Below are 19,859 nucleotides of genomic sequence, written 5' to 3'. Positions count from 1 at the left end.
GTAATCGTCTTCCCGTCTTGGGATACCACAGCACCAATGCCACGCCACTTGCCGTAGCGTCAGTGGTCAAGTCAAATGGTGTTTTAAAATCCGGGTACATTAACATGACATCTTCAGATGCCAGAATATTTCTTAGACGTTCGAATGCGTCGCGTTGCGTATTATGAAATTCTATGGGCATCTTTTTCGACATATGTTTGCTAACAGAGCCATTTTCGCCCTTTAGCATATTTGTCAGAGGCCTTGCTATAGATGCGAAGTCTTTTACAAACGCTCTGTAGTAGCTAGCTAGGCCTAACATCGAACGAAGCGCATACAAATTTGTCGGTTCAACATATTCTTGTATCGCTTTGACTTTTTCAGGGTCAGTTTGTGCGCCGCCTGGCTACGATGAAACCTAAGTACTCGACGCTGTCTTTAAAAAATTTTGTTTTTCTTTAGACACTCTCATGTTCCCTTTGTGTAAGCGCTTAAGTATTTCGTCTATGTGTTTGACATGGTCTTGTTCATTTGCGGAAAAAATTCTTACGTCGTCAACATAAACGTTACAACATTTTCCGAAATGTTCTCTACGAACGTCATCGATTGCTCTTTGGAAGATGCTTCCAGCATTCTTTAAACCAAAAGGCAATCGGCAGAACTCGTATTTCCCCCCATTTACTGAAAAGGAAGTCTTCTCTCGATCTTTTTCTGCGAGGTATATCTGATGAAATCCGGATTTTAGATCAAGAGTTCTGAAAAATGTAGCCTTACCCAGATTTGCTAGAATCATTGGAGATACTTGGCATCGGTCGGCAACAGTACGCTCATTAAGCTTCCTGAAGTCGATTTCAAGTCGTTTATTTTTATTGCCATTGGCGTCTAAGCCCTTAAGATCAAGAACCCACGCAGGGATGTTGTATGCTGACCTCGACGACCTTATGATGCCGCTATTCAATGGCTGTGCAATTTCGTTATTGACAAAATCCGATACCCCTATTGGGTACGGATATAGTTTTGAGTATACCGGGTCATTATCCTCGGTACGGATCGTGGCTATTACAGAAGTATTAAATGGCAACACCTCGTTAGAGGTCGAAAATGCTCTTATTCTTTTCTTTAGCATTCGCCTGAAGTCATCGCTAATGTTCTCTAGGACAGGTATGTCATCGACACGTGTGAAGTTCGCGTAGTCGCATGAATGGTATTTCAATGGTTCGGACTTATTGCCGTAGGTTATGTTAATATTTTTCATGTTCAATGTAGCACCCGCCTGCGTTAGCAGATAGCCTATGATGGCATCAAAGGTATTGAGGGTGTCTAAAATGAAGAAAGGGGCAGTTTGTCCAAAGATTTTCATTGAACATTTATTTTTTATTTCGCTGGATCCATGTATGGAGTTCACAGCGAATGGGGTGCTAACTGGCATTACGTTTTTTAACTCCTTTACGGGTCTTAAGTAATTTTTCGTCGCACCAGTGTCAATGAGAATTTTTAATTTTTTACCAGCCAACTGTCGTTCGATCTTGAGGTCCCCGTCTATTTGAAAATATGTTTAAGGTCGATTGAATAAAGAGGTAAAATGGAATATGTTAACGTTAATCTTGTGGTGAGAATCTTGAAGCCGAAAAATAAACTTTCGTTCATTAAACCTTTGAGCCGCATTATCCATCCAAGAGCGGCGGAGTTTGCTAAAAACGTATCAAAAACATTTTTGATAATTTAGCACATTTGTGGGTGGAATTTCCAAAAAACACGTATTTAATTACCTCTTATTTTGGGGCTTCAAAGTAAGTCCAAAGCCAAGTGAACGAAACTTAAAGCTTCCTCCAAAGAATCTTTAACATGCATTTTCCATCGGGAAGATCCACATTTTACAACAAATAAAAGGCTCTAGCCGTGAGAGGAAGAGGCCCCCGCCTCTACTAAACAGCCAAACCAACAAATAATTGCTAATGAACAAAAAACTAATTAAACTAAGTAGCAGCACATGCATACAACACAGAAAACAATACAATCGCAATTGCAATGCTTTTAGTAGAATTCAATAAAGACGCACATGAAAGTGTGTGTACATACATACATATTTATAGAGATTCTTGCAATTCGTGATAGCTGCCGCAAACACGTGGCCAGCCACTAGGAAGACCAAATGTCATGTATATAGCTCTTAAATTTTTTAAAAATGATTTTCAGGCCAATCAGATGGTAATCAAAAACTTTCATACAACCGTTTTTCTCTAATTTACCACTGTTGGGCTTCGAATTTTCAAAATCGCTGAAACACTTATTCATTAAGTTCGAAATGAAGATAATAATAAGTTTGGAATAAATAAGTTTATAGCAAATCGGACAAATCTTACAACTTCCCCAAAAAATGTTTGAAATCCATTTTCCACAGAGGCATGGATACTTCGAAAAGTACGAAACACCCTTCAAAGGAATTTGAAGAAAGATATTTGAAAATGAGTTGGTGGCTGATCGGTTAATAAACAAAAAGTTTCATATAAATGTTTTCGCGATTTCGTAGCTTCGTAGCTCTTATAGCTAGTTTGCTATGTTTTGGTCACCAATCAGTCAGGACAGAGAGTTTTATATATAGAGATATTGGAATTATAAATATATTATTATACGGTCACATGGACAGACGGATAAATCTTTATCCATCTAAATTTGATGAATTGCTCAAACCATTTTGGGAGTTTGAGGATCTTACCACCTAAATAGCTAATGAATCTGATACATTCTGTAAGCAGAAGTTTGTGCGGGCAACGCAGATGGATAAAAAGGGCAAATTTATTGTATTATTTCCTTTCTGGGATGCAGAAAATGTTCATTACGACGACTCGAAATCCATCGCAGTTTCTACAAATCGAATTCGATTAAGAATATATGCTCTCCATTTTTCAAGAACATCTAGAATTACACCACATGGAACAGATTTCGCCCAAACTCAAAACACAAAATTTAATGCTTCATACTGTGGTCAAGACCAAAGTTGAGTATCGATTTTAATACACCCTGAACTTTCGTTTTCCATATCAAGGAATTTTCTTCGTCAAAGCGAATGGGGAGCTGTGCAGTTATGAACTTTATTTGATTCCGCACCAGTCGCAACACTATTAGCATTAGAAAACCATTAAATTCAAATTCAAATATGAAGAGATATCAAAACAAAAAAAAAAATAAATAAATAAATATATGCCTGTAATTGACTTTCGCGCTCTATATTTTGTGAGGTCATTGGCCGGCTTAGCTTATTCACATACGGTAGTGCATAAGCTGCTGCAAAATTCGTCACATTTGTAAGTGTGTGTTGTATGCGTTGACAGTTCTTAAGTTAACATTTTTGTGGTATGAGTTATCGTTTGTCAAAAAGCTATCATACAAAGTGATAAAACAAATTATGTGCAAGCAAATTGAGTGCCTTTACTTGAAAGCAAAGTAGCCGCATTGTTAAAGCGCGCCATAGGCTTTGAAACTAAGCTATCTGAGGAGAAAGTTAAAACATATTATGCCGTCGATTTAGAAAGGAGCCTATTGCTATTTGAGCAGACTAATAAAAACACATAGATCGATAGAGGAAATGCGATGGTTCTGACGTCAACCTAATGCTCCGTCCCACTCAACTTTTGGTCGTTATGAGGATTCTTAAAACCAAATTGTGATCGTGGCCTATAAATCGCGCGTGCCCAAGCTCAAATCTCTACTTGTTTTTTTTTTAATTATTTTGTTTGTTAAATGGCTTTTAAGGTCGTTGACGCCTAAGTCATTAAAGTTTTTTTAGTTTTTATTTTATTTTTATTTAATAAAGGGTTTGTAAGGACTCTTTTGCCTTATGCACCATTTGATGTCTTTTGTTAACTCGCCATTTTTTACAATTTAAAATCTTGTTTCGTTATTCTATTTTCTGTATCTATTATCTATCTTGTCTATATTATTGCCGCGTTGCCCTGCGGATGGGTGGGCGTTGTTGGTGAAGTTGGGTGGGTTGTATGTGGGCAAATGTTCTCCTCCTTAATCTCCTGATGGGACGGGCACCTTGAAGGTTGCTGGCGAGCCTATTGGCGTGCGTGGCTAGCCGGTTGTTATAGAGGGCGCAGTGGGTCCTTATTTGCTCTTCAACCCAGGGGATCCTCAGGTCTTTGTGTAGAACGCTGTTGCGCACGTAAAATGAGGCTCCTGCCATCCTGCGCAGAGTTTTGCTTTGGAGAAATTGAACTCTTTTTCTGTTGGATGGAGCAGCCAAGCCCCAGATCTTTATGGCATATCGCTAGATGGGTGCCACAGTTTGTAAATAAACAAGCCACTGGATATTCTTATAAAGGCACACATAAATGAGATTCTTGGCCTTAAGACGGAAATAATTGGAGTCGGATTAAACACTGCGTGAGTTCTCAGATAAGATCAACTCCCATAAGCGTGCGTTGTAGACTTTTGGCAGTTGGAGCAAATCGGAATGCATAATAGTGCAAACGCCGCTTGAGAAATTGGATACGACCAAATCCAGCAAATGTGTATTTGTATCCGAGACTAACCAAAATGACAACAGCTTCTGTGATGCACCCGATAATGGAATCCCATATGTAATACATTTAGAAATTTGCATTTATCCCTTCGTTATAAGGACCCTTTGTTTTAACTTCTTGAAGAAGGGGCATCAATCTCGGCCATGCACTAATAGTTATTGTCGTACATGTGGAGAATTTTTTTCTGCATCGCCAGGACCTAAAGCGTTGACACCATCATATGCATCGTCTGCTTCGAGCGGGGCCGCCTCGACTCACTCTTACTGGGCTACCTCTCTTGCTGTCCAAGGTCTTCAGGCTAGTTTTGTGCTTTTGGCAGCAGTGGCTATGTTAAAAAAAGTTCCGGTTGTTTGGTTCCCTATAGTGCTTTATTAAAATCTATAAAGGCCAGCAATGATGCCAATAACTTCTACCACTTGCCTTCCGGCGAATATTAAGTCGGATTGCTATTGAAGCGAAGTTCATTATCGTTTCTCAAGCTGACGGAGCAGTACTCGGCTTTGATCAACAAGTTTCTGTATCTCAATTACTTGCCGCGAGCTAGTCCAGAATTGATTGGACGTTTCCTCCCACAAAATTGTTTCGATTTTGCACGTATCTTGTGGCTCTTATACCTCAAATATTCAAAATGTATCGGTCTGCCCGTGTTACTTTGCTACTTCCAGTGCATCCTAAGGGGGGACTCGCAGCAGTAAGATATTGACATCTTTTAAGTTATATAGAATTAAATTATATTGAAATTAAATACTGTAACTTAAGCGCGCAATTTCACAGTTTTCCATTGATGAGCGTAATGAATTTCCAATTGGATCGGATGACATCAAACAGGAGTTTTACGTGGACGATGTCATATCTTCGGCCAAATCAGTTGTTAAAGCCAGAAAAAAGACAGCCCTTTATTTTATGACAATTTCAATCTTCGAAAGCGTTGTTCAAGACACCAATAAGCTCTCGATGGAGAAGCTGATGAAGATAAGGATCAATACTTGAAATTCGACAATGGAAGCGATGTCACCAGGACCTTTGGGCTTGTAAGGGATCCAACTGAGGGAGAGCAATTGTCTAGTTGCGATAGATACCACTGATTAACTCTGCAGGCGCTAAGTCTGCCTATTATTACCCAGTTTTGTAATCCGTTTAGACTTTTGGGATCAGTAATAACTTAAGCAAAGATGTTTCTTCAATAGCTGATTCTATCATTAGCTTCTTCAGCGTTGGATCGTGTTATTTTAATTCGCTATTCCATTTCTCACTTTTGTTAGGTGCATTACTGAGGAATTGGCAGGTCAGCTGCAATTTTTTGATGCTATTCAGTGTTCTTAACTTTAGCGCAAAGTTTTTTATGTTGATTTACCAACGGAGGCACTAAAAAATTTAACTAACTTACCGAATTTACAAAGGCAATTTCCCTATTGTGTCGCATCTAATGATTCCCACATCAAAATTGATTAACCAAGTGCTAAGTCCGCGTTCAAAAACTATATGACGGTCTGCATACAACCAAACAGCAAATTTGCATTGTTAAAATTGTTTCTTATCTTGCTCCTGAAAACTTAATAAATTCGATGTCTCAGGTTCCTAATGACGGCTCTATATGGAAGCGATGTCACCAGGACCTTTGGGCTTGTAAGGGATCCAACTGAGGGAGAGCAATTGTCTAGTTGCGATAGATACCACTGATTAACTCTGCAGGCGCTAAGTCTGCCTATTATTACCCAGTTTTGTAATCCGTTTAGACTTTTGGGATCAGTAATAACTTAAGCAAAGATGTTTCTTCAATAGCTGATTCTATCATTAGCTTCTTCAGCGTTGGATCGTGTTATTTTAATTCGCTATTCCATTTCTCACTTTTGTTAGGTGCATTACTGAGGAATTGGCAGGTCAGCTGCAATTTTTTGATGCTATTCAGTGTTCTTAACTTTAGCGCAAAGTTTTTTATGTTGATTTACCAACGGAGGCACTAAAAAATTTAACTAACTTACCGAATTTACAAAGGCAATTTCCCTATTGTGTCGCATCTAATGATTCCCACATCAAAATTGATTAACCAAGTGCTAAGTCCGCGTTCAAAAACTATATGACGGTCTGCATACAACCAAACAGCAAATTTGCATTGTTAAAATTGTTTCTTATCTTGCTCCTGAAAACTTAATAAATTCGATGTCTCAGGTTCCTAATGACGGCTCTATATGCTCTTTCTTGTTTAAGCTGATCAGTATTTCGCTGAATCAGCATATTGACCAGGCTCTTGTAGTTAGCATCACGTGTGGCAATGATGCGCACTTAACCATCTCGACCAGCTTTATAAGTATAGCCAAAGACAATATTAACACTAAGATGAGTAACGCCATACAACAAAGCAGCAACGAAAACGAAATCAGTATCATTGCGCTCTCACAGCCGAAACAGCGAAAAACTAAAAATATAATGTACTCTCAGCTTCGGCTCTATGAGAGCCCTGCAAACAATTATGTTTGTATGTGTGTTAGTATACATACATAACAGCATATTTGAATGTGTTGTTATTCACAGCTCTGGCTTTAGCTGGCAAAGAAATAAATGTTGGTAGTTTTCTATCGCTGATCATGACCTATCCCAAATTTGTATTCACATGTGAATGCATGTTGTGTAAGGAGGTTGGCTCCGTAGAAAATCTGTTTTTTAGAGTTGAGTTAATTCAATTATTATTTAATGTTGAATTTGGCGACCATTCCATTTTATAATTATTTCTTTGGCTGGCTCGAGGTCCGGGGCTATTTTATTCCAGACAAAATTAAAACGCAATTTTGTTAGAATATAACCAATATATTTCGGCTGCAGTTCAGCAACCGTCTTCAGGGCACTAACACAAAAACAAAAAAGAATTAACATGAAGATACTAGATTAAATAAAATTAAACACTTATTTAAACAATTTCAAAAACATACATTGTTTTACGCGTCTGCGCTCTTTGACGTAGACGTTGAAACTAGTTGGCAGTTCAATAGATGTCTGTATAAGTGGGCGCAGTTTTCGGTGGCCGTTTTGTAGATTAATCGTCTGTTGTTTGGTGTGTTTATTATGTGTAACATTCCTAATCTATGTCTTTTGTTAAAGTGTTGTTCTTCTTGTAAAATTGCTGTCGCATCGAAATTAGGTATGTGGTTGCTTTTCATACAGTGGGTCACAAGTGCTGTTTTTATGCCCTGAACCCATTGAAAATGGGTAAAAAGGGTATAATGTATTTGTGCAAATGTATGTAACAGGCAGAAGGAAGCATCTCCGACCACATAAAGTATACATATTCTTGATCAGCATCAATAGCCGAGTCGAGCTAGCCACGTCCGTCCGTCCGTATGTATGAACGCAAGGATCTCAGAACCTATAAGAGCTAGAGACTTGAAACTTTAGCTGTAGGTCCTCCTAGTGCCCGCGCAGATCGATCTCGTTTCCGATATTCCAAAACTTGCCCTGTTTCCAAGCAATTTTGGTATATAATAAGAGCTAGAGTCACCAAACTTGACATGTAGCTTCTATCTTATAGCTATCACCACCTCCCCGCTACCACCATATAGCTATTAATTAAGTAAATAAACAAATTTATGCTGCCCACAAATATAAACTACAATTTAAATACAATTGACTTTTTGAGAATGTACAAATATTCTATAGCACAATAGAAAATTTCATATATATCGGTTAAGAAACAGAGAAGTTATTAAAGAAAACGTTCTTTGGCTGGCAGCAAATCGCAAATTCCAAGAATTTCTGTATTCATGTACACACACATTCATGCGCGTCTGCTTTGAATTCTATCAACAGCATTGCAATTGCGCTTGTATTGATTTCTGTTCTGCTGTTTTAATTCGTTTTTTTCTCATTGGGACTCAATTATTGGTGTGGTTGTTGAGTAGAGGCGGCGGTAAAAAGTGCGGTCTGTTGCGAGTTCGAACCGCGCCAAGGGAAGTTATTTATTTTATTTTAAATTTATCTTTATTACTAAAAACGAGCGCGTAGCTCGAGCTGCATTTGGTTTTGGAATAAGAGGGTTCAGGGTGTCCCCTAGTCGGGAGCTCCCGACAAGAACCTCTTACTTGTTTGTATATTATTTTGGTGTCTTAATTTGAAGTCAGATTTGTGTTGAGTTATTCTTGTGTTTAGATTTTGGATTTTGTTAGGCCGATGTACAGACTATTGCAAATGTTGTTATTATCCCCGCCACATGGTTTTTTGTAAATGACGTTATTTTGTCCATCATTGGTATTTTCGCCTTTGTATCATTAAATAATTTTTTTACTTTTATTTTCCGTTACAGCAAAATGGTCATCTACATATTTTGTCAGAAGTTTTGGTTTTGTTATCAATTTATCAGTAATGTTGTCCAACAGTTCCTCCATTATTATGTCCGCTATTACTAGGGATGCCGGTGATCCCATTGGCATTCCTTTCAATTGTATGTATATTTTTCATATTTAAAATACCTGTTCTATTGAATACAGAATTTAACTATGTCCATATATAATTGTTTATGTATATAGTTGTGTGTTCCTCCAATTTAGTCCATTTTTGTCTTATTGTGTCCAGTACCAATTCTATTGGTATGCTGGGAAACAGGGATACTACGTCAAAAGATACTAATATTTCGTCTTCCCTGATATTGGCATTGTTGACTCTGTCTTTGAACTCTAACGACTTCTTAATGTTGTATTAAAAGTCCGTTGTCAAGTTTCTTAATATTTGTATAACATATTTGCATAGTCCATATGAAGGGGAACCGATAGAGGAGCATATTGGTCTCAGAAGTGTTCCTTCCCTGTGAATATTCGGTAGTCCAACTATTCTTGGGGGTACCGCTGTGGTAGTAATCAACTTATTTCTTTTGTCCTTTGAAATAAGTCCCATCTTAAATAATTGTGTCACAAGGCTGTTATTCATTGTCTGTAATCTTGATGTCGGGTCCTGTCTTAATGTTCTATACGCGCATAAGTCATCTAAAATATTTGCCATTTTATTATTGTAGTCGTCGCTATACATTACTAATGTTTTGTTACCCTTGTCAGAAGATAATATTTTGATATTGTTATTTTCTTGTAAGAATTTACGTGTCTGTTCCACTGTGTCCAGTATTGCTCGATCCCTTGTGCTTTGGTTGTTCTTTGTTTTGTATTCTTTAACTAATAAAGAGAATTTAGTACGTGCCGACTCTTGTGTTTCTTTTTCGTTTATCGTCTGTGCCAGCTCTTCTCCGTCCGCAATGTATTTTAAGAGAGGGAATTCTTTCTTATTAATCGGGATAGCGAATTTAGGCCCTTTTGCAAGAGGCGTTTCTACGTTAGGCGGGAATGCTGTGTTTATTTGTTTACAAACCATTCTCTTTGAGTCTTGTTGTCCGCTAAGTCGAGGTTTTCGTTTATTTCGTAGCTTGTCGTGTTTCTTTTCTTGCCTTTTCTTCAGTGTTGTTGTTATTTTGTTTTCTATGTTCCTGTCGCTCTCAAAAAACGCTTTGAAGTCATCTGTGGTCATCAGATGTTCTATGTTTGTTTTTGCTGTTTCCATATGTTTGGTTTGTTTTTGTAATAAGTTGTGTTTGTGTTTTATAAGTAAGGTATGGAAAAAGTGTGTGTGTCTAGTTAATGCCTTAGTTATGTATGTCAGGGTGGATTTTGTTGTCAGTAGTCAGTATGGGCAATTGTTTTGTCAAGTTCTTAATAAAATTAGGTATTAGATGATGATTTCCTGCACATTAAAAGGAATTTTAAGCTAGATCTAAGTTTTACTAACTTTACCAATGTAATTTCAAATTTGTTAATTGTTTTTCTGGAGTCTTTGTACTTAGTTCTTATTTTTGCATAACTTATGTTTGGTGTCATGCTTTCGGCGTGCCTTCCGTTGGTATTTAATGTTGTATTTGGCGACCTTTCCATTTTATAATTGTCTGTTTGGCTGGCTTGAGGTCCGGGGTTTTTTTATCCAAGACAAAATGAAAACACAATTTGTTTTAATTTAACCAATATATTTCGGCTGCACTTCGGCAACCGTCTTCAGGGCACTAACACAAAAACAATTAACATTAAGATACATTAAATAAAATTAAAACAATTACTTAAACAATTTAAAAAAAAAAAAAATTTAAAAAAAAATGTTTTCCTAACATAGTTATTGCATAAGATGCGCTCTGTGAAAAAATTATTTTATTCTTAAATTTTTCTATAAAATTTATCGTTAGTATCTAGGGTAATGTATAATTTAAATAAAGCATGCATTTCATGGATAAAGCAGAAGTACTTTGCGTCGATCGTAAGTTCAGAACATTTTCGCTCAATGTACTTCGTAAACGAAGCGACGCAAAGCAGCATCGACCAGCTTTGCTGAAGGCAGGCTGGCGACTAGCTTCGATGCTCGTGTCAGCATCAGCAAGCCGCGACTTCGGCATTTGCTCGTCTGAACGAACAGCCGTCGGCAGGCATATCGTGTAAAGTGGCAAAGGCCAGCTGAAGGGACAGGCTAGAAATGTATGGGCGTTACTCATTTTATTGTTTATATTGCCTTTGGTATAGCCATCGCTTTCGAGAAGTTCGGAGAAAGTCTCCTGCATAGCTGTAGGCTTATGTGCAGGAGGGACAACTGGCTCTTAATTCGTTGGTGCGACTGCTTGATCCATTTCATTGTCTGCTGTCGCAAGTAGGGAAAAACAATTGGTGGAGCCTAACTTATCATTTGTTTTTTGGTTTCCCCTGGGCTGCAGAGTTTGACATTGCTTTGGTTTTTTGCAATGAGTATCACTACACTATCATTAATGGCAAACTCTTAAGGCCATCAAAAGGCATTTCACAATGAAAGCTCTCCATAATAGCCCAATTCCTTTATCAACAGAACCTCCTCAAGCTTATAAGGCCATCAAATGGCTTTTCACGACGACTTGGAAACGTCTCAATAGTATTGATCTCTTCGTTGCTCAGCCGGTGACGCTAATTTGCTTCAGAAGAGATTAACGGCACGAATCAGTTTTACTGCCGTTTTTCTGTATATTTGGGAATTTCTACTCTCGGATAACATGTCCAACAAATGGTTTGCTGCTTCGTCTCTCTAGATGCAGTTGCTTAGTATTATAGCACTAACCATAATATGCATAGATATGTCAAACAGCAGAATAATCGAAACACGATAAATCGCAACGAGTGAGCCCCATGGGTGCCTGCGACCATTTTAGTGTGACCAGATAGAGTAAGACTGATGAGAGTGGCAGCCGAACGCCGGCCTCGAATGCCGAACCAGTATGAAGCCGCATCTCGCTCAGCGCACGACGTCGCTGCGGCTGATGCCTTTTCATAAAATATGTATGTAAGTTTTTAATTCCTTACATCCCAAAAACATACATGTGTGTGTATGCATGTGCAGAGTGTGCCTCGCTCTCACTTATTGATTTGCGCACTTGTGTGCATCTTCTTCTCCCTGCATAGCTTCTCAAAAACCCCGAGGTCTACAAGCACAAGTAGATAGCGGCGTTTGTCGCGAGCCAGAGATTTTTTCTTCAATTGTCTGCCCTTTGTGCCTGTGGCACACACATTCAAATGCTCTATCATGTATTTCTTCGTCCAGTCAGGCATAATGAGAAGAATCTGATTTATTTTTGTTTAAAAAAACGTAAATGAAATATTTATATATTATATTTTACTTTTTTTGTTTACTGTGGGGACCTATTTTGCTTAAAAAAAACTAAGTCATATTTCTGCAAGGGTAATTCATTATCGGCTGTCGAAGAATTCTAAGAAAAGACCAAAAATTTAAATGTTCAATTTTTACGACTTGCTACTTGAGCACACGCACACTCTTTTGAGGGAGCAGTCGTGTGATATTATAAAAGGGTTTGGCCTGTTCATGTGTAAAATTGTTATTTTTCATGCTTGTAGTAAGGGTAAGGGTACCTGAACGTTGGCATAAGTGCATGATAACTTTTTGGGCCTGCCAAGCACACACACTTACACATTTTTCTATATGGATGCAAGCATTTATGCGTTTGTGTGAGTGTTGGTTGCCTGCCTGTTCGATGCAAATTCGACAAGATTTGAAGTTTTTGGCATTTCTGAATTTCGAGTTAAAACACACACAGTTACACACAGGCACTCACACACATAAATGTGTGCGAATGAGCCGATCAAGGGTTTGTCGTTAGACAGAGATATTTTCATCAATGACTGCGTAAATTTAGGTGACTGGCACTGTCTTTGTTTTTTTGGTATATCTGCGGTGGGCTTGCGGCCGCGTAAGGCACAAATGTGTGAACCGTCAATAAAAACAAATGAACCGCACTTGTCCCTCGTTTGCACTTTGATATCCAAAAATTCAAGTGATCATTTTATGAATTTATTGACATTGTAAAAATTTCGGGTTAAAGGGTTTTATGACAGGTAAAAACGGTCAGAATGTCTGGCCCGCGTCAGCATCCATATCAAAGTGCAAACGAGCGAGTCACCTGTTTTCATTGACACATTTGTGCCTTTTGCGAACCGTGCCGGTCGCCCAAAATTAATTTTTGGTCTTTTCTTAGAATTCTTCGACAAGTCGACGATGAACTAACTTCCCTTGCAGAAATATGACTTATTTTTTTTTTACTTTAAGCAAAATAGGTCCCCACAGTAAACAAGAAAATTAGAATTTTTTGAGAAGCTATGCAGGGAGAAAAAGATGCACACAAGTGTGCAAAGCAATGAGTGAGAGCGTGGCATACTCTGCACATGCATACACAATTATGTTTTTGGGCTGTAAGGATTTATAACTAACATACATATATTAAGAAAAAGCATCAACAGCAGCGACGTCGTGCGCTGAGCGAGATTCGGCTTCATACTGAACGTTCGAAATTTGAGGCCGGCTGAGGTTCGGCTGAAACTCTCATCAGTCTTACTCTATCTGGTCACACTAAAATGGTCGCAGTATCTCACTCGTTGTGATTTATCGTGTTTCGGCTCGGCTTGGTGGTCCTATCTGCAGCGCTTTGGAGGAAGAGGCTCCACAGTACTGCCGCTGCTGACAGATATTTCAGGGTCGAAAATAATCGTTCATTTTCGACGTACTCGGTAATATCTGTAAAATATAATACGCATTTTAAGTAAATAATTGAACACTTTGAATACAACTTACTTTGGTAATCAACCGCGACTGCAGCATGGCTTTTAAAAATCTTTCTTGTATTTCCGTGAGGGGGTTACTTGGACCGGATATCCCCCAGTGAACCCGGATTGCTTCATCTGATCTGACATATTATTTATGTGGTAATATTTCCGCGCACCTCGCAAATCACTAATATTGTCTTGTCTTATATTAAATCCCATCGTTTCAGTGTCGACCCTTCACGTCAGACGTCTTGAAGTGTGCCTTCTAAAAAAACACATTAATGTTCATTAAATAGTTTGATAGTATATCTTTATTGTCTTCAATACTTACTTGCGCGCTCGTCTGACATTCTAAATAAACTTTTCCATTTGTTTTGACGTTTTATTCCATTTGCGTAGTGAATGGAATTTATTTTATGGATGTACTAAAAATATTGTAGGATAGGAACACCTCTCAGAGACGTTGAAACAAATGAGAAAATAGTGGTACGGTCCAATGTCCCCAAATCTTACATTTTATTGCGATTTTTTTTAAATAGTTGAAAAATGTGGCCAGTACTCTTTCCCATAAGAATCACATATTTTTTACATATTTCAAAAATGTGACATTTTCGATAAATTTATGTATTCGCCCCGAACAGTTCGTGTTTTTTGCGCTGATTTCGTATCGATGTTATGAAAAATATGAAAGTATCATTCCCACAATCAGCGAATATAGCAACGACGGTAAGCTGTAACTTTAAATTATAATAGTACAATTTTATTGATGACACAGTTTTAACATTTAAAGATGGCATAATATCGGAAGGAATATATTAAATGGAGCCCCTACTTAGAGGCCGTATTATTTGACCTGTGACTTTGTGGCGCTGAGATCAACACAAAAAACGTGCAAATTTATCAGCAAATAGGCGCTAAACTTATTGAAGCTGGTTTCAAAAGCTTATGTTATGTAAGAAGTGAGCTCAAAAATTGATAATATAACGCGGTAGTACAAGTAAGGACGCTTCGATTTATTTATATTATATATTATATAAGTTTTTCTTTAATTTTATAAATTTCGAATTATTTATTAGGAGCGAATTGGAAGCTGTAGGCGCATCAGAAGGGGTGCCATCAGGATGGACCCATAATCTGAAATAATCTGCCCACTGTACGGTAGTCTGTTGACAAGCCAAGCGTGTGTAGTGCAATGGCAATGCGCTTTTAAAGAGGAATAGCTTTCCGGAAACTGTTATGTTGTTTCGCAAAGTTTTGCGGACGGGAGCTCTCTTTAAAAAAGGATGCAAAGTTTTGAGGCACATCCTTCTCCCAAAATCTACCTCGATCAGCTGTTTATCTAAAGAAGCGGTACTTTTGCCACTCACATGTTACCGAAAACTGGTGGATCACCAATATGTGAAACTTAAAAATGTGACATTTCTTAAGCCCAGTGGAGAAATGCTATGTTAAATGTTGCTCAGTGTGAATTGACTATTTGAATATCGATATAACGAGACTGTCATCGATAGCCTTACAAACCTAATACAGTTCTTTGTTGTATTATTTTTTTAGATACAGTTCAGTAGTCAGGATGAGTGTATTTCAGTGGAAGAGTGTGGAACTTTTCGATTTAATTAAATTGCCTTCAATAAAATTAAATGATATCACTGCTGAAATTACAGCGCACTGTTGCAACCGGGTCAAAGCTGTAAATGGTACCACCAACCCCACTCTAGTACTATGTGACATAAATGGATACGTGCATGTTTTATTGGAAAATAATATAAAGGCTAAGCGGATAAGTTTTTTATGCTGTTACAACCGTCCACCGATTAAATTGTGCGCTCTTACAACCAACAATTTACTTGCAGTACTAACACAAACGGATACGTTTTCTTTATGCATTTCTATATATGACCTAAACTTAATCAAAAGGGAGGTACCTCCATGTATCACAACCGCAACCTTGCCAGCCACAAGTGAGGCAACATTTATCCAGGTAGAGGTCATAGGGCCCGATAAGTTATTTGCTTTAGGCATTGGGTTTGATAAAGGTGACGTACTGCTACATGTTGGTAACATCAACCGTGATCTGTCTTTGAATATTCGTCGTCATGCTATTGCTTCAAGTTCAATAAATGGAATACAATTTGGAAGTTGTAATCAGCAATCAGATACAAAAACTTACGACGTGTTTGTAGTATCTCTTAATGGAGTATATTGCATTGCATTAAATGATAAAGGAGAAATCGATGCTAAAATTGTCCTTGATAACAATAAAAACACGGCTAACCAATGTTGTACAATATCTCAACCAACTATTTGTACTTCATTTCTTGTTGTTGGCCGATATGATGCCATCTACTGTTTTAATCGTAATTGCAGGGGTTCCTGTTATGCTATTGAAGGGCAGAAGCAATATCTTTCGTTGGTAGACAATCATCTTATCGTCGTAGTTAAAACTCATTTTGGTTCTATGCTAATAGTTATTGATATTGATAACAAATTAATTGTTTTACGCAAAAAAATTTCAAGTTTGCTTTGCATTATCACTGGTATTAACTTGTACTATGTTCTAAGTAAGGACGAAAGTTCAAAAAATGTATGTACATACAACATTGACATGTTGAAAGAGCACAATACAAATATTAAAATAAGAACCCTTATTACAAATTGTATGCACGATATTGCCCTCATGTTGTTAAAAAGAGAAGGAAGTGAATATCAAAACGCAGCATATGTTCGTTTGAAATACGGTAATAATTTATTACTAAAAGGCAGCTTTACAAGGGCAGTAGCCGAATACGCTCAAACCATTGGCGTTATAAAGCCCTACCACATTATTTCGAAACTATTAAGTTCAAGACATAACGATAATTTAATACAATACATAAATAAATTATTAAAAAGTGAATCCGCTACAATTGATCATCAGAAATTGCTTCAAAGTTGCTTTGATCGCGAAAAACTTCTTATTAGGATTCAACAGTTATGGAATTTAAAAAATGATGCTACCCGTATATGTGACTTTAAACAGATATCCGCGAAAAGAGGAAACATCTCAAGCTTGATTGATGCATTGAGTCATTTACAAATTGATGATCTTCAAAAAATCGACGAAGTTGAAATTTTGGATTTTTTTCTGGAGTATGGACGCGAACTTCTATCGGTACATTACACAGTTTTTTTAAAAACCGTAAAATCATTGATTAGAAACCAGAAAATTAAAAATATACTTCGTTTCTTAACTATTTTTACTTGTAATGAGGAATTTTGTGCAAACTTATTATCCGACTTCATAGAAAATTGTTCCACCAGTGATGAAAAGTTACACTATCATTTACTCATGTTATATCTCAGTCTTTGGCGTGATAATAAAATATCATCAAAGTATATTATTGACTTTGTAGAAAGAGTACCATTAAGACTTGAGAATACTTTGATATTATTAAAAGCTTATTCTTTTTCTATTGAAATTGGAAACCTGGAAAATATTGAAGAATTAGAATTAATTGCGGACGAATATAAACATTTTTTTAAAAACCATATTAAAAAAAATGCAAATCTTGCCTCATTATTGACAACCGGCCCGCATTCAGTGCTCATGATATTGCAAAAAATATGTAGTAGTCGAGACTTAAAAATAAAAGATATAAAATCACTTTTGTCAGAAAAATTATTAAAAAATGGCATACACGCCAGATCTGAAATCCAGTCAATTGAAGATCTTAACTATGATATTGCAATCAAGAGTTCGCTGGTATTCAATTATAAGTTACATCCAATAGAATTTCGCAACAGGTGTTGTGACATCTGCAATCAATCATTGAAGATGCCCTCAGTTTATTTCCTTTGTCAGCATTCATTCCACAAAGACTGCTTACGGTATAATTATCATACGAAAAAGGAGGATGGCGCCGGTTGTGTGTTATGTAACGAAAATATAACATTCTTTGTGTCAGAATACGGAAAAATTGATTTAAGCTCAAAGTCTTGCGACACAATAAAGAGAATTTCAAATGTTTTTGCTTCTGGAATGGATAAGTTATCAATGTCAGAAGAGTGTGGATATATCCTATGGAATACCTAAACGGAATACTTTAGAGCATATAAAAATCCGTTTGATGAAAATTGTGATTCTAACTTCAACTGTTTTCCTAATTTTAATTTGTTATATTAAAGGCTTCTAAAAAAGATGTATATGATACATTATATATAACGGAAATGTCTTTAATTTTTTTCTAGCTGAGTCAAGTACAAAAATTAACTTCAGCATGTAACAAGTAAGAGTCGGGAGCTCCCGACTAGCGGATAACCTGAACCATCTTCTTCCAACACCAAATGCAGCTAGCGCTACGCGCTCGTTTGCTTTAGTAATAAAAATAAACTTAAACAAAAATGTTTCCTTGGCAGAGTTCGAACTCGGAACTAACCGCACTACTTGCCGCCGCCTCTAATCAACAGCCCCACCAGCCAAAAAAAAAAAAAAACAAATATCCCTCCATAGGTCTCGAACTCGCAGCAGACCGCACTACCTGCCGCCGCCTCTAACCAACAGCCACACCAATTATTGAGACTTGAGACAATACAATCGCATTTGCAATGCTGTTGATAGAATTCAAAAAACACGTGGGCAGCGAAACACATTTTCTTCTGTGTTTATTACCCGAACTTGATGTAATTTTCATCAGTAGATCTTATTGTACTATAAAATATTCGTGTAATCTCACAATTGCATTTAAATTGTGGCTTATATTGGCGGGCAGCATATGTAAATTGGTTTCTTTTCTCGATTTATAACTTTTAGGTGGTAGCGGGGAGGTGGTGATGGGTATAAAATGATAGATACTGATATATATATACTATTCTAGAAGCTACATATCAAATTTTGTGACTCTAGCTCTTATTGTTTACCCAATTTGCTCAATAAACAGTATTTCGAAATCGATTTTTATCGATTACTTGGAAACGGGGCAAGTTATCGAATATCGGAAACAAACTGCGCGGGCACTAGGAGGACCTACAGCTAAAATTTCAAGTCTCTAGCTCTTATGTGTTCTGAGATCCTTGCGTTCATACATACGGACAGACGGACGGACGGACGGACGGGCATACAGACGGACATGGCTAGATCGACTCGGCTATTGATGCTCATCAAGAATATATATACTTTATGGGGTCGGAGATGCTTCCTTCTGCCTGTTACATACATTTGCACAAATACATTATACCCTTTTTTAATGGGTTCAGGGTATAAAATAAAAATTCCACTTTTGCACTATTTCTACATTTTTACAGAGGGTATTATCAAGACAATACTAAAATGACTAACGCCAATATTCAGATGGCTTTGCGTTTTATAAATGTCACGCCAGCCAAAGACTTAGCTCTCCAGAAGCACTAAACGTACAACAACATACTTTAACAGGTTTGACCATTAACCGCATTGGCGAGCTTAATTGACGGTAGGATGTTGCTATAACTCAAGGTTGTTGTTTTGTCTAGTGCTTGCTGATTGAAGTTTGCAAACACTACTGATCGCTGTCAAACATATATGCTGGCACGAGGAAAGAAGTCAGTCGCCAGCCTGTCTTCAGTAAAGCTGGTCTATGATGATCTGCATCGTACTTACTAGTATTTTTGCCTAATTCATGATATGAATGTTTTATATCAAATATATATTATCTAAGATACAAATGATAAATTTGAAAGGCGAATTAAAAAATAAATTAATTCCATTTGACATATTTGCAGTAACTTACTTAATGAAATAGCACACGTAAACTAGTTATACCCTAAACCCATTTAAAAAGGGTAAAAAGGGTATAATGTTTTTGTGCAAATGTATGTAACAGGCAGAAGGGAGCATCTCCGACCCCATAAAGAATACATATTCTTGATTAGCATCAACAGCCGAGTCGATTTAGCCATGTCCGTCTGTCTGTTCGTATGTATGAACGCAAGGATCTTTCATTTTATAGTTATCGCCCCCGCTACCACCTAAAAGGTATAAATCATGTTAGTAAACCAACTTGTATTGCCTACCTAATTAAGCCACAATTTAAATGCAATTGTCATTTTGAGAATACACAAATATTTTATAGTACAATTAGATCTACTACTGAAAATTTCATTAAGATCGGTTAAGAAACACGAAAGAGAATGTGTTTTGGCCTGCAAACACGTGCAGCAGCAAGCGCAAATTCCAAGAATTTCCGTATACTTGTACACACACACATACATGCGCGTCTGCTTTGAATACTATCAACAGCATTGC

The 19,859-nt window shown here is 37.3% G+C and overlaps 1 protein-coding gene across 1 annotated transcript; it reads left to right on the top strand.

Annotated features, from left to right (window-relative positions):
• The first annotated feature begins 15,045 nt into the window (after nucleotides 1-15,045).
• Nucleotides 15,046-17,801, top strand: Vps11 (vacuolar protein sorting 11). Its single transcript, XM_064680681.1, has 2 exons — nucleotides 15,046-15,062; nucleotides 15,155-17,801. The coding sequence occupies exons 1-2, from the start codon at nucleotides 15,046-15,048 to the stop codon at nucleotides 17,670-17,672; spliced, it is 2,535 nt and encodes an 844-aa protein (XP_064536751.1). The 3' UTR covers nucleotides 17,673-17,801.
• Nucleotides 17,802-19,859: the final 2,058 nt, after the last annotated feature.

The sequence above is a fragment of the Drosophila montana genome, unplaced genomic scaffold, assembly GCF_035044405.1.
Source record: "Drosophila montana isolate Dmon_TW-CO22-7 unplaced genomic scaffold, ASM3504440v1 contig_2163_1, whole genome shotgun sequence".
NCBI lineage: Eukaryota > Metazoa > Arthropoda > Insecta > Diptera > Drosophilidae > Drosophila > Drosophila montana.
Note: the sequence above shows the minus strand (reverse complement) of the source record. Positions and strands in the feature narration are given on the sequence as shown.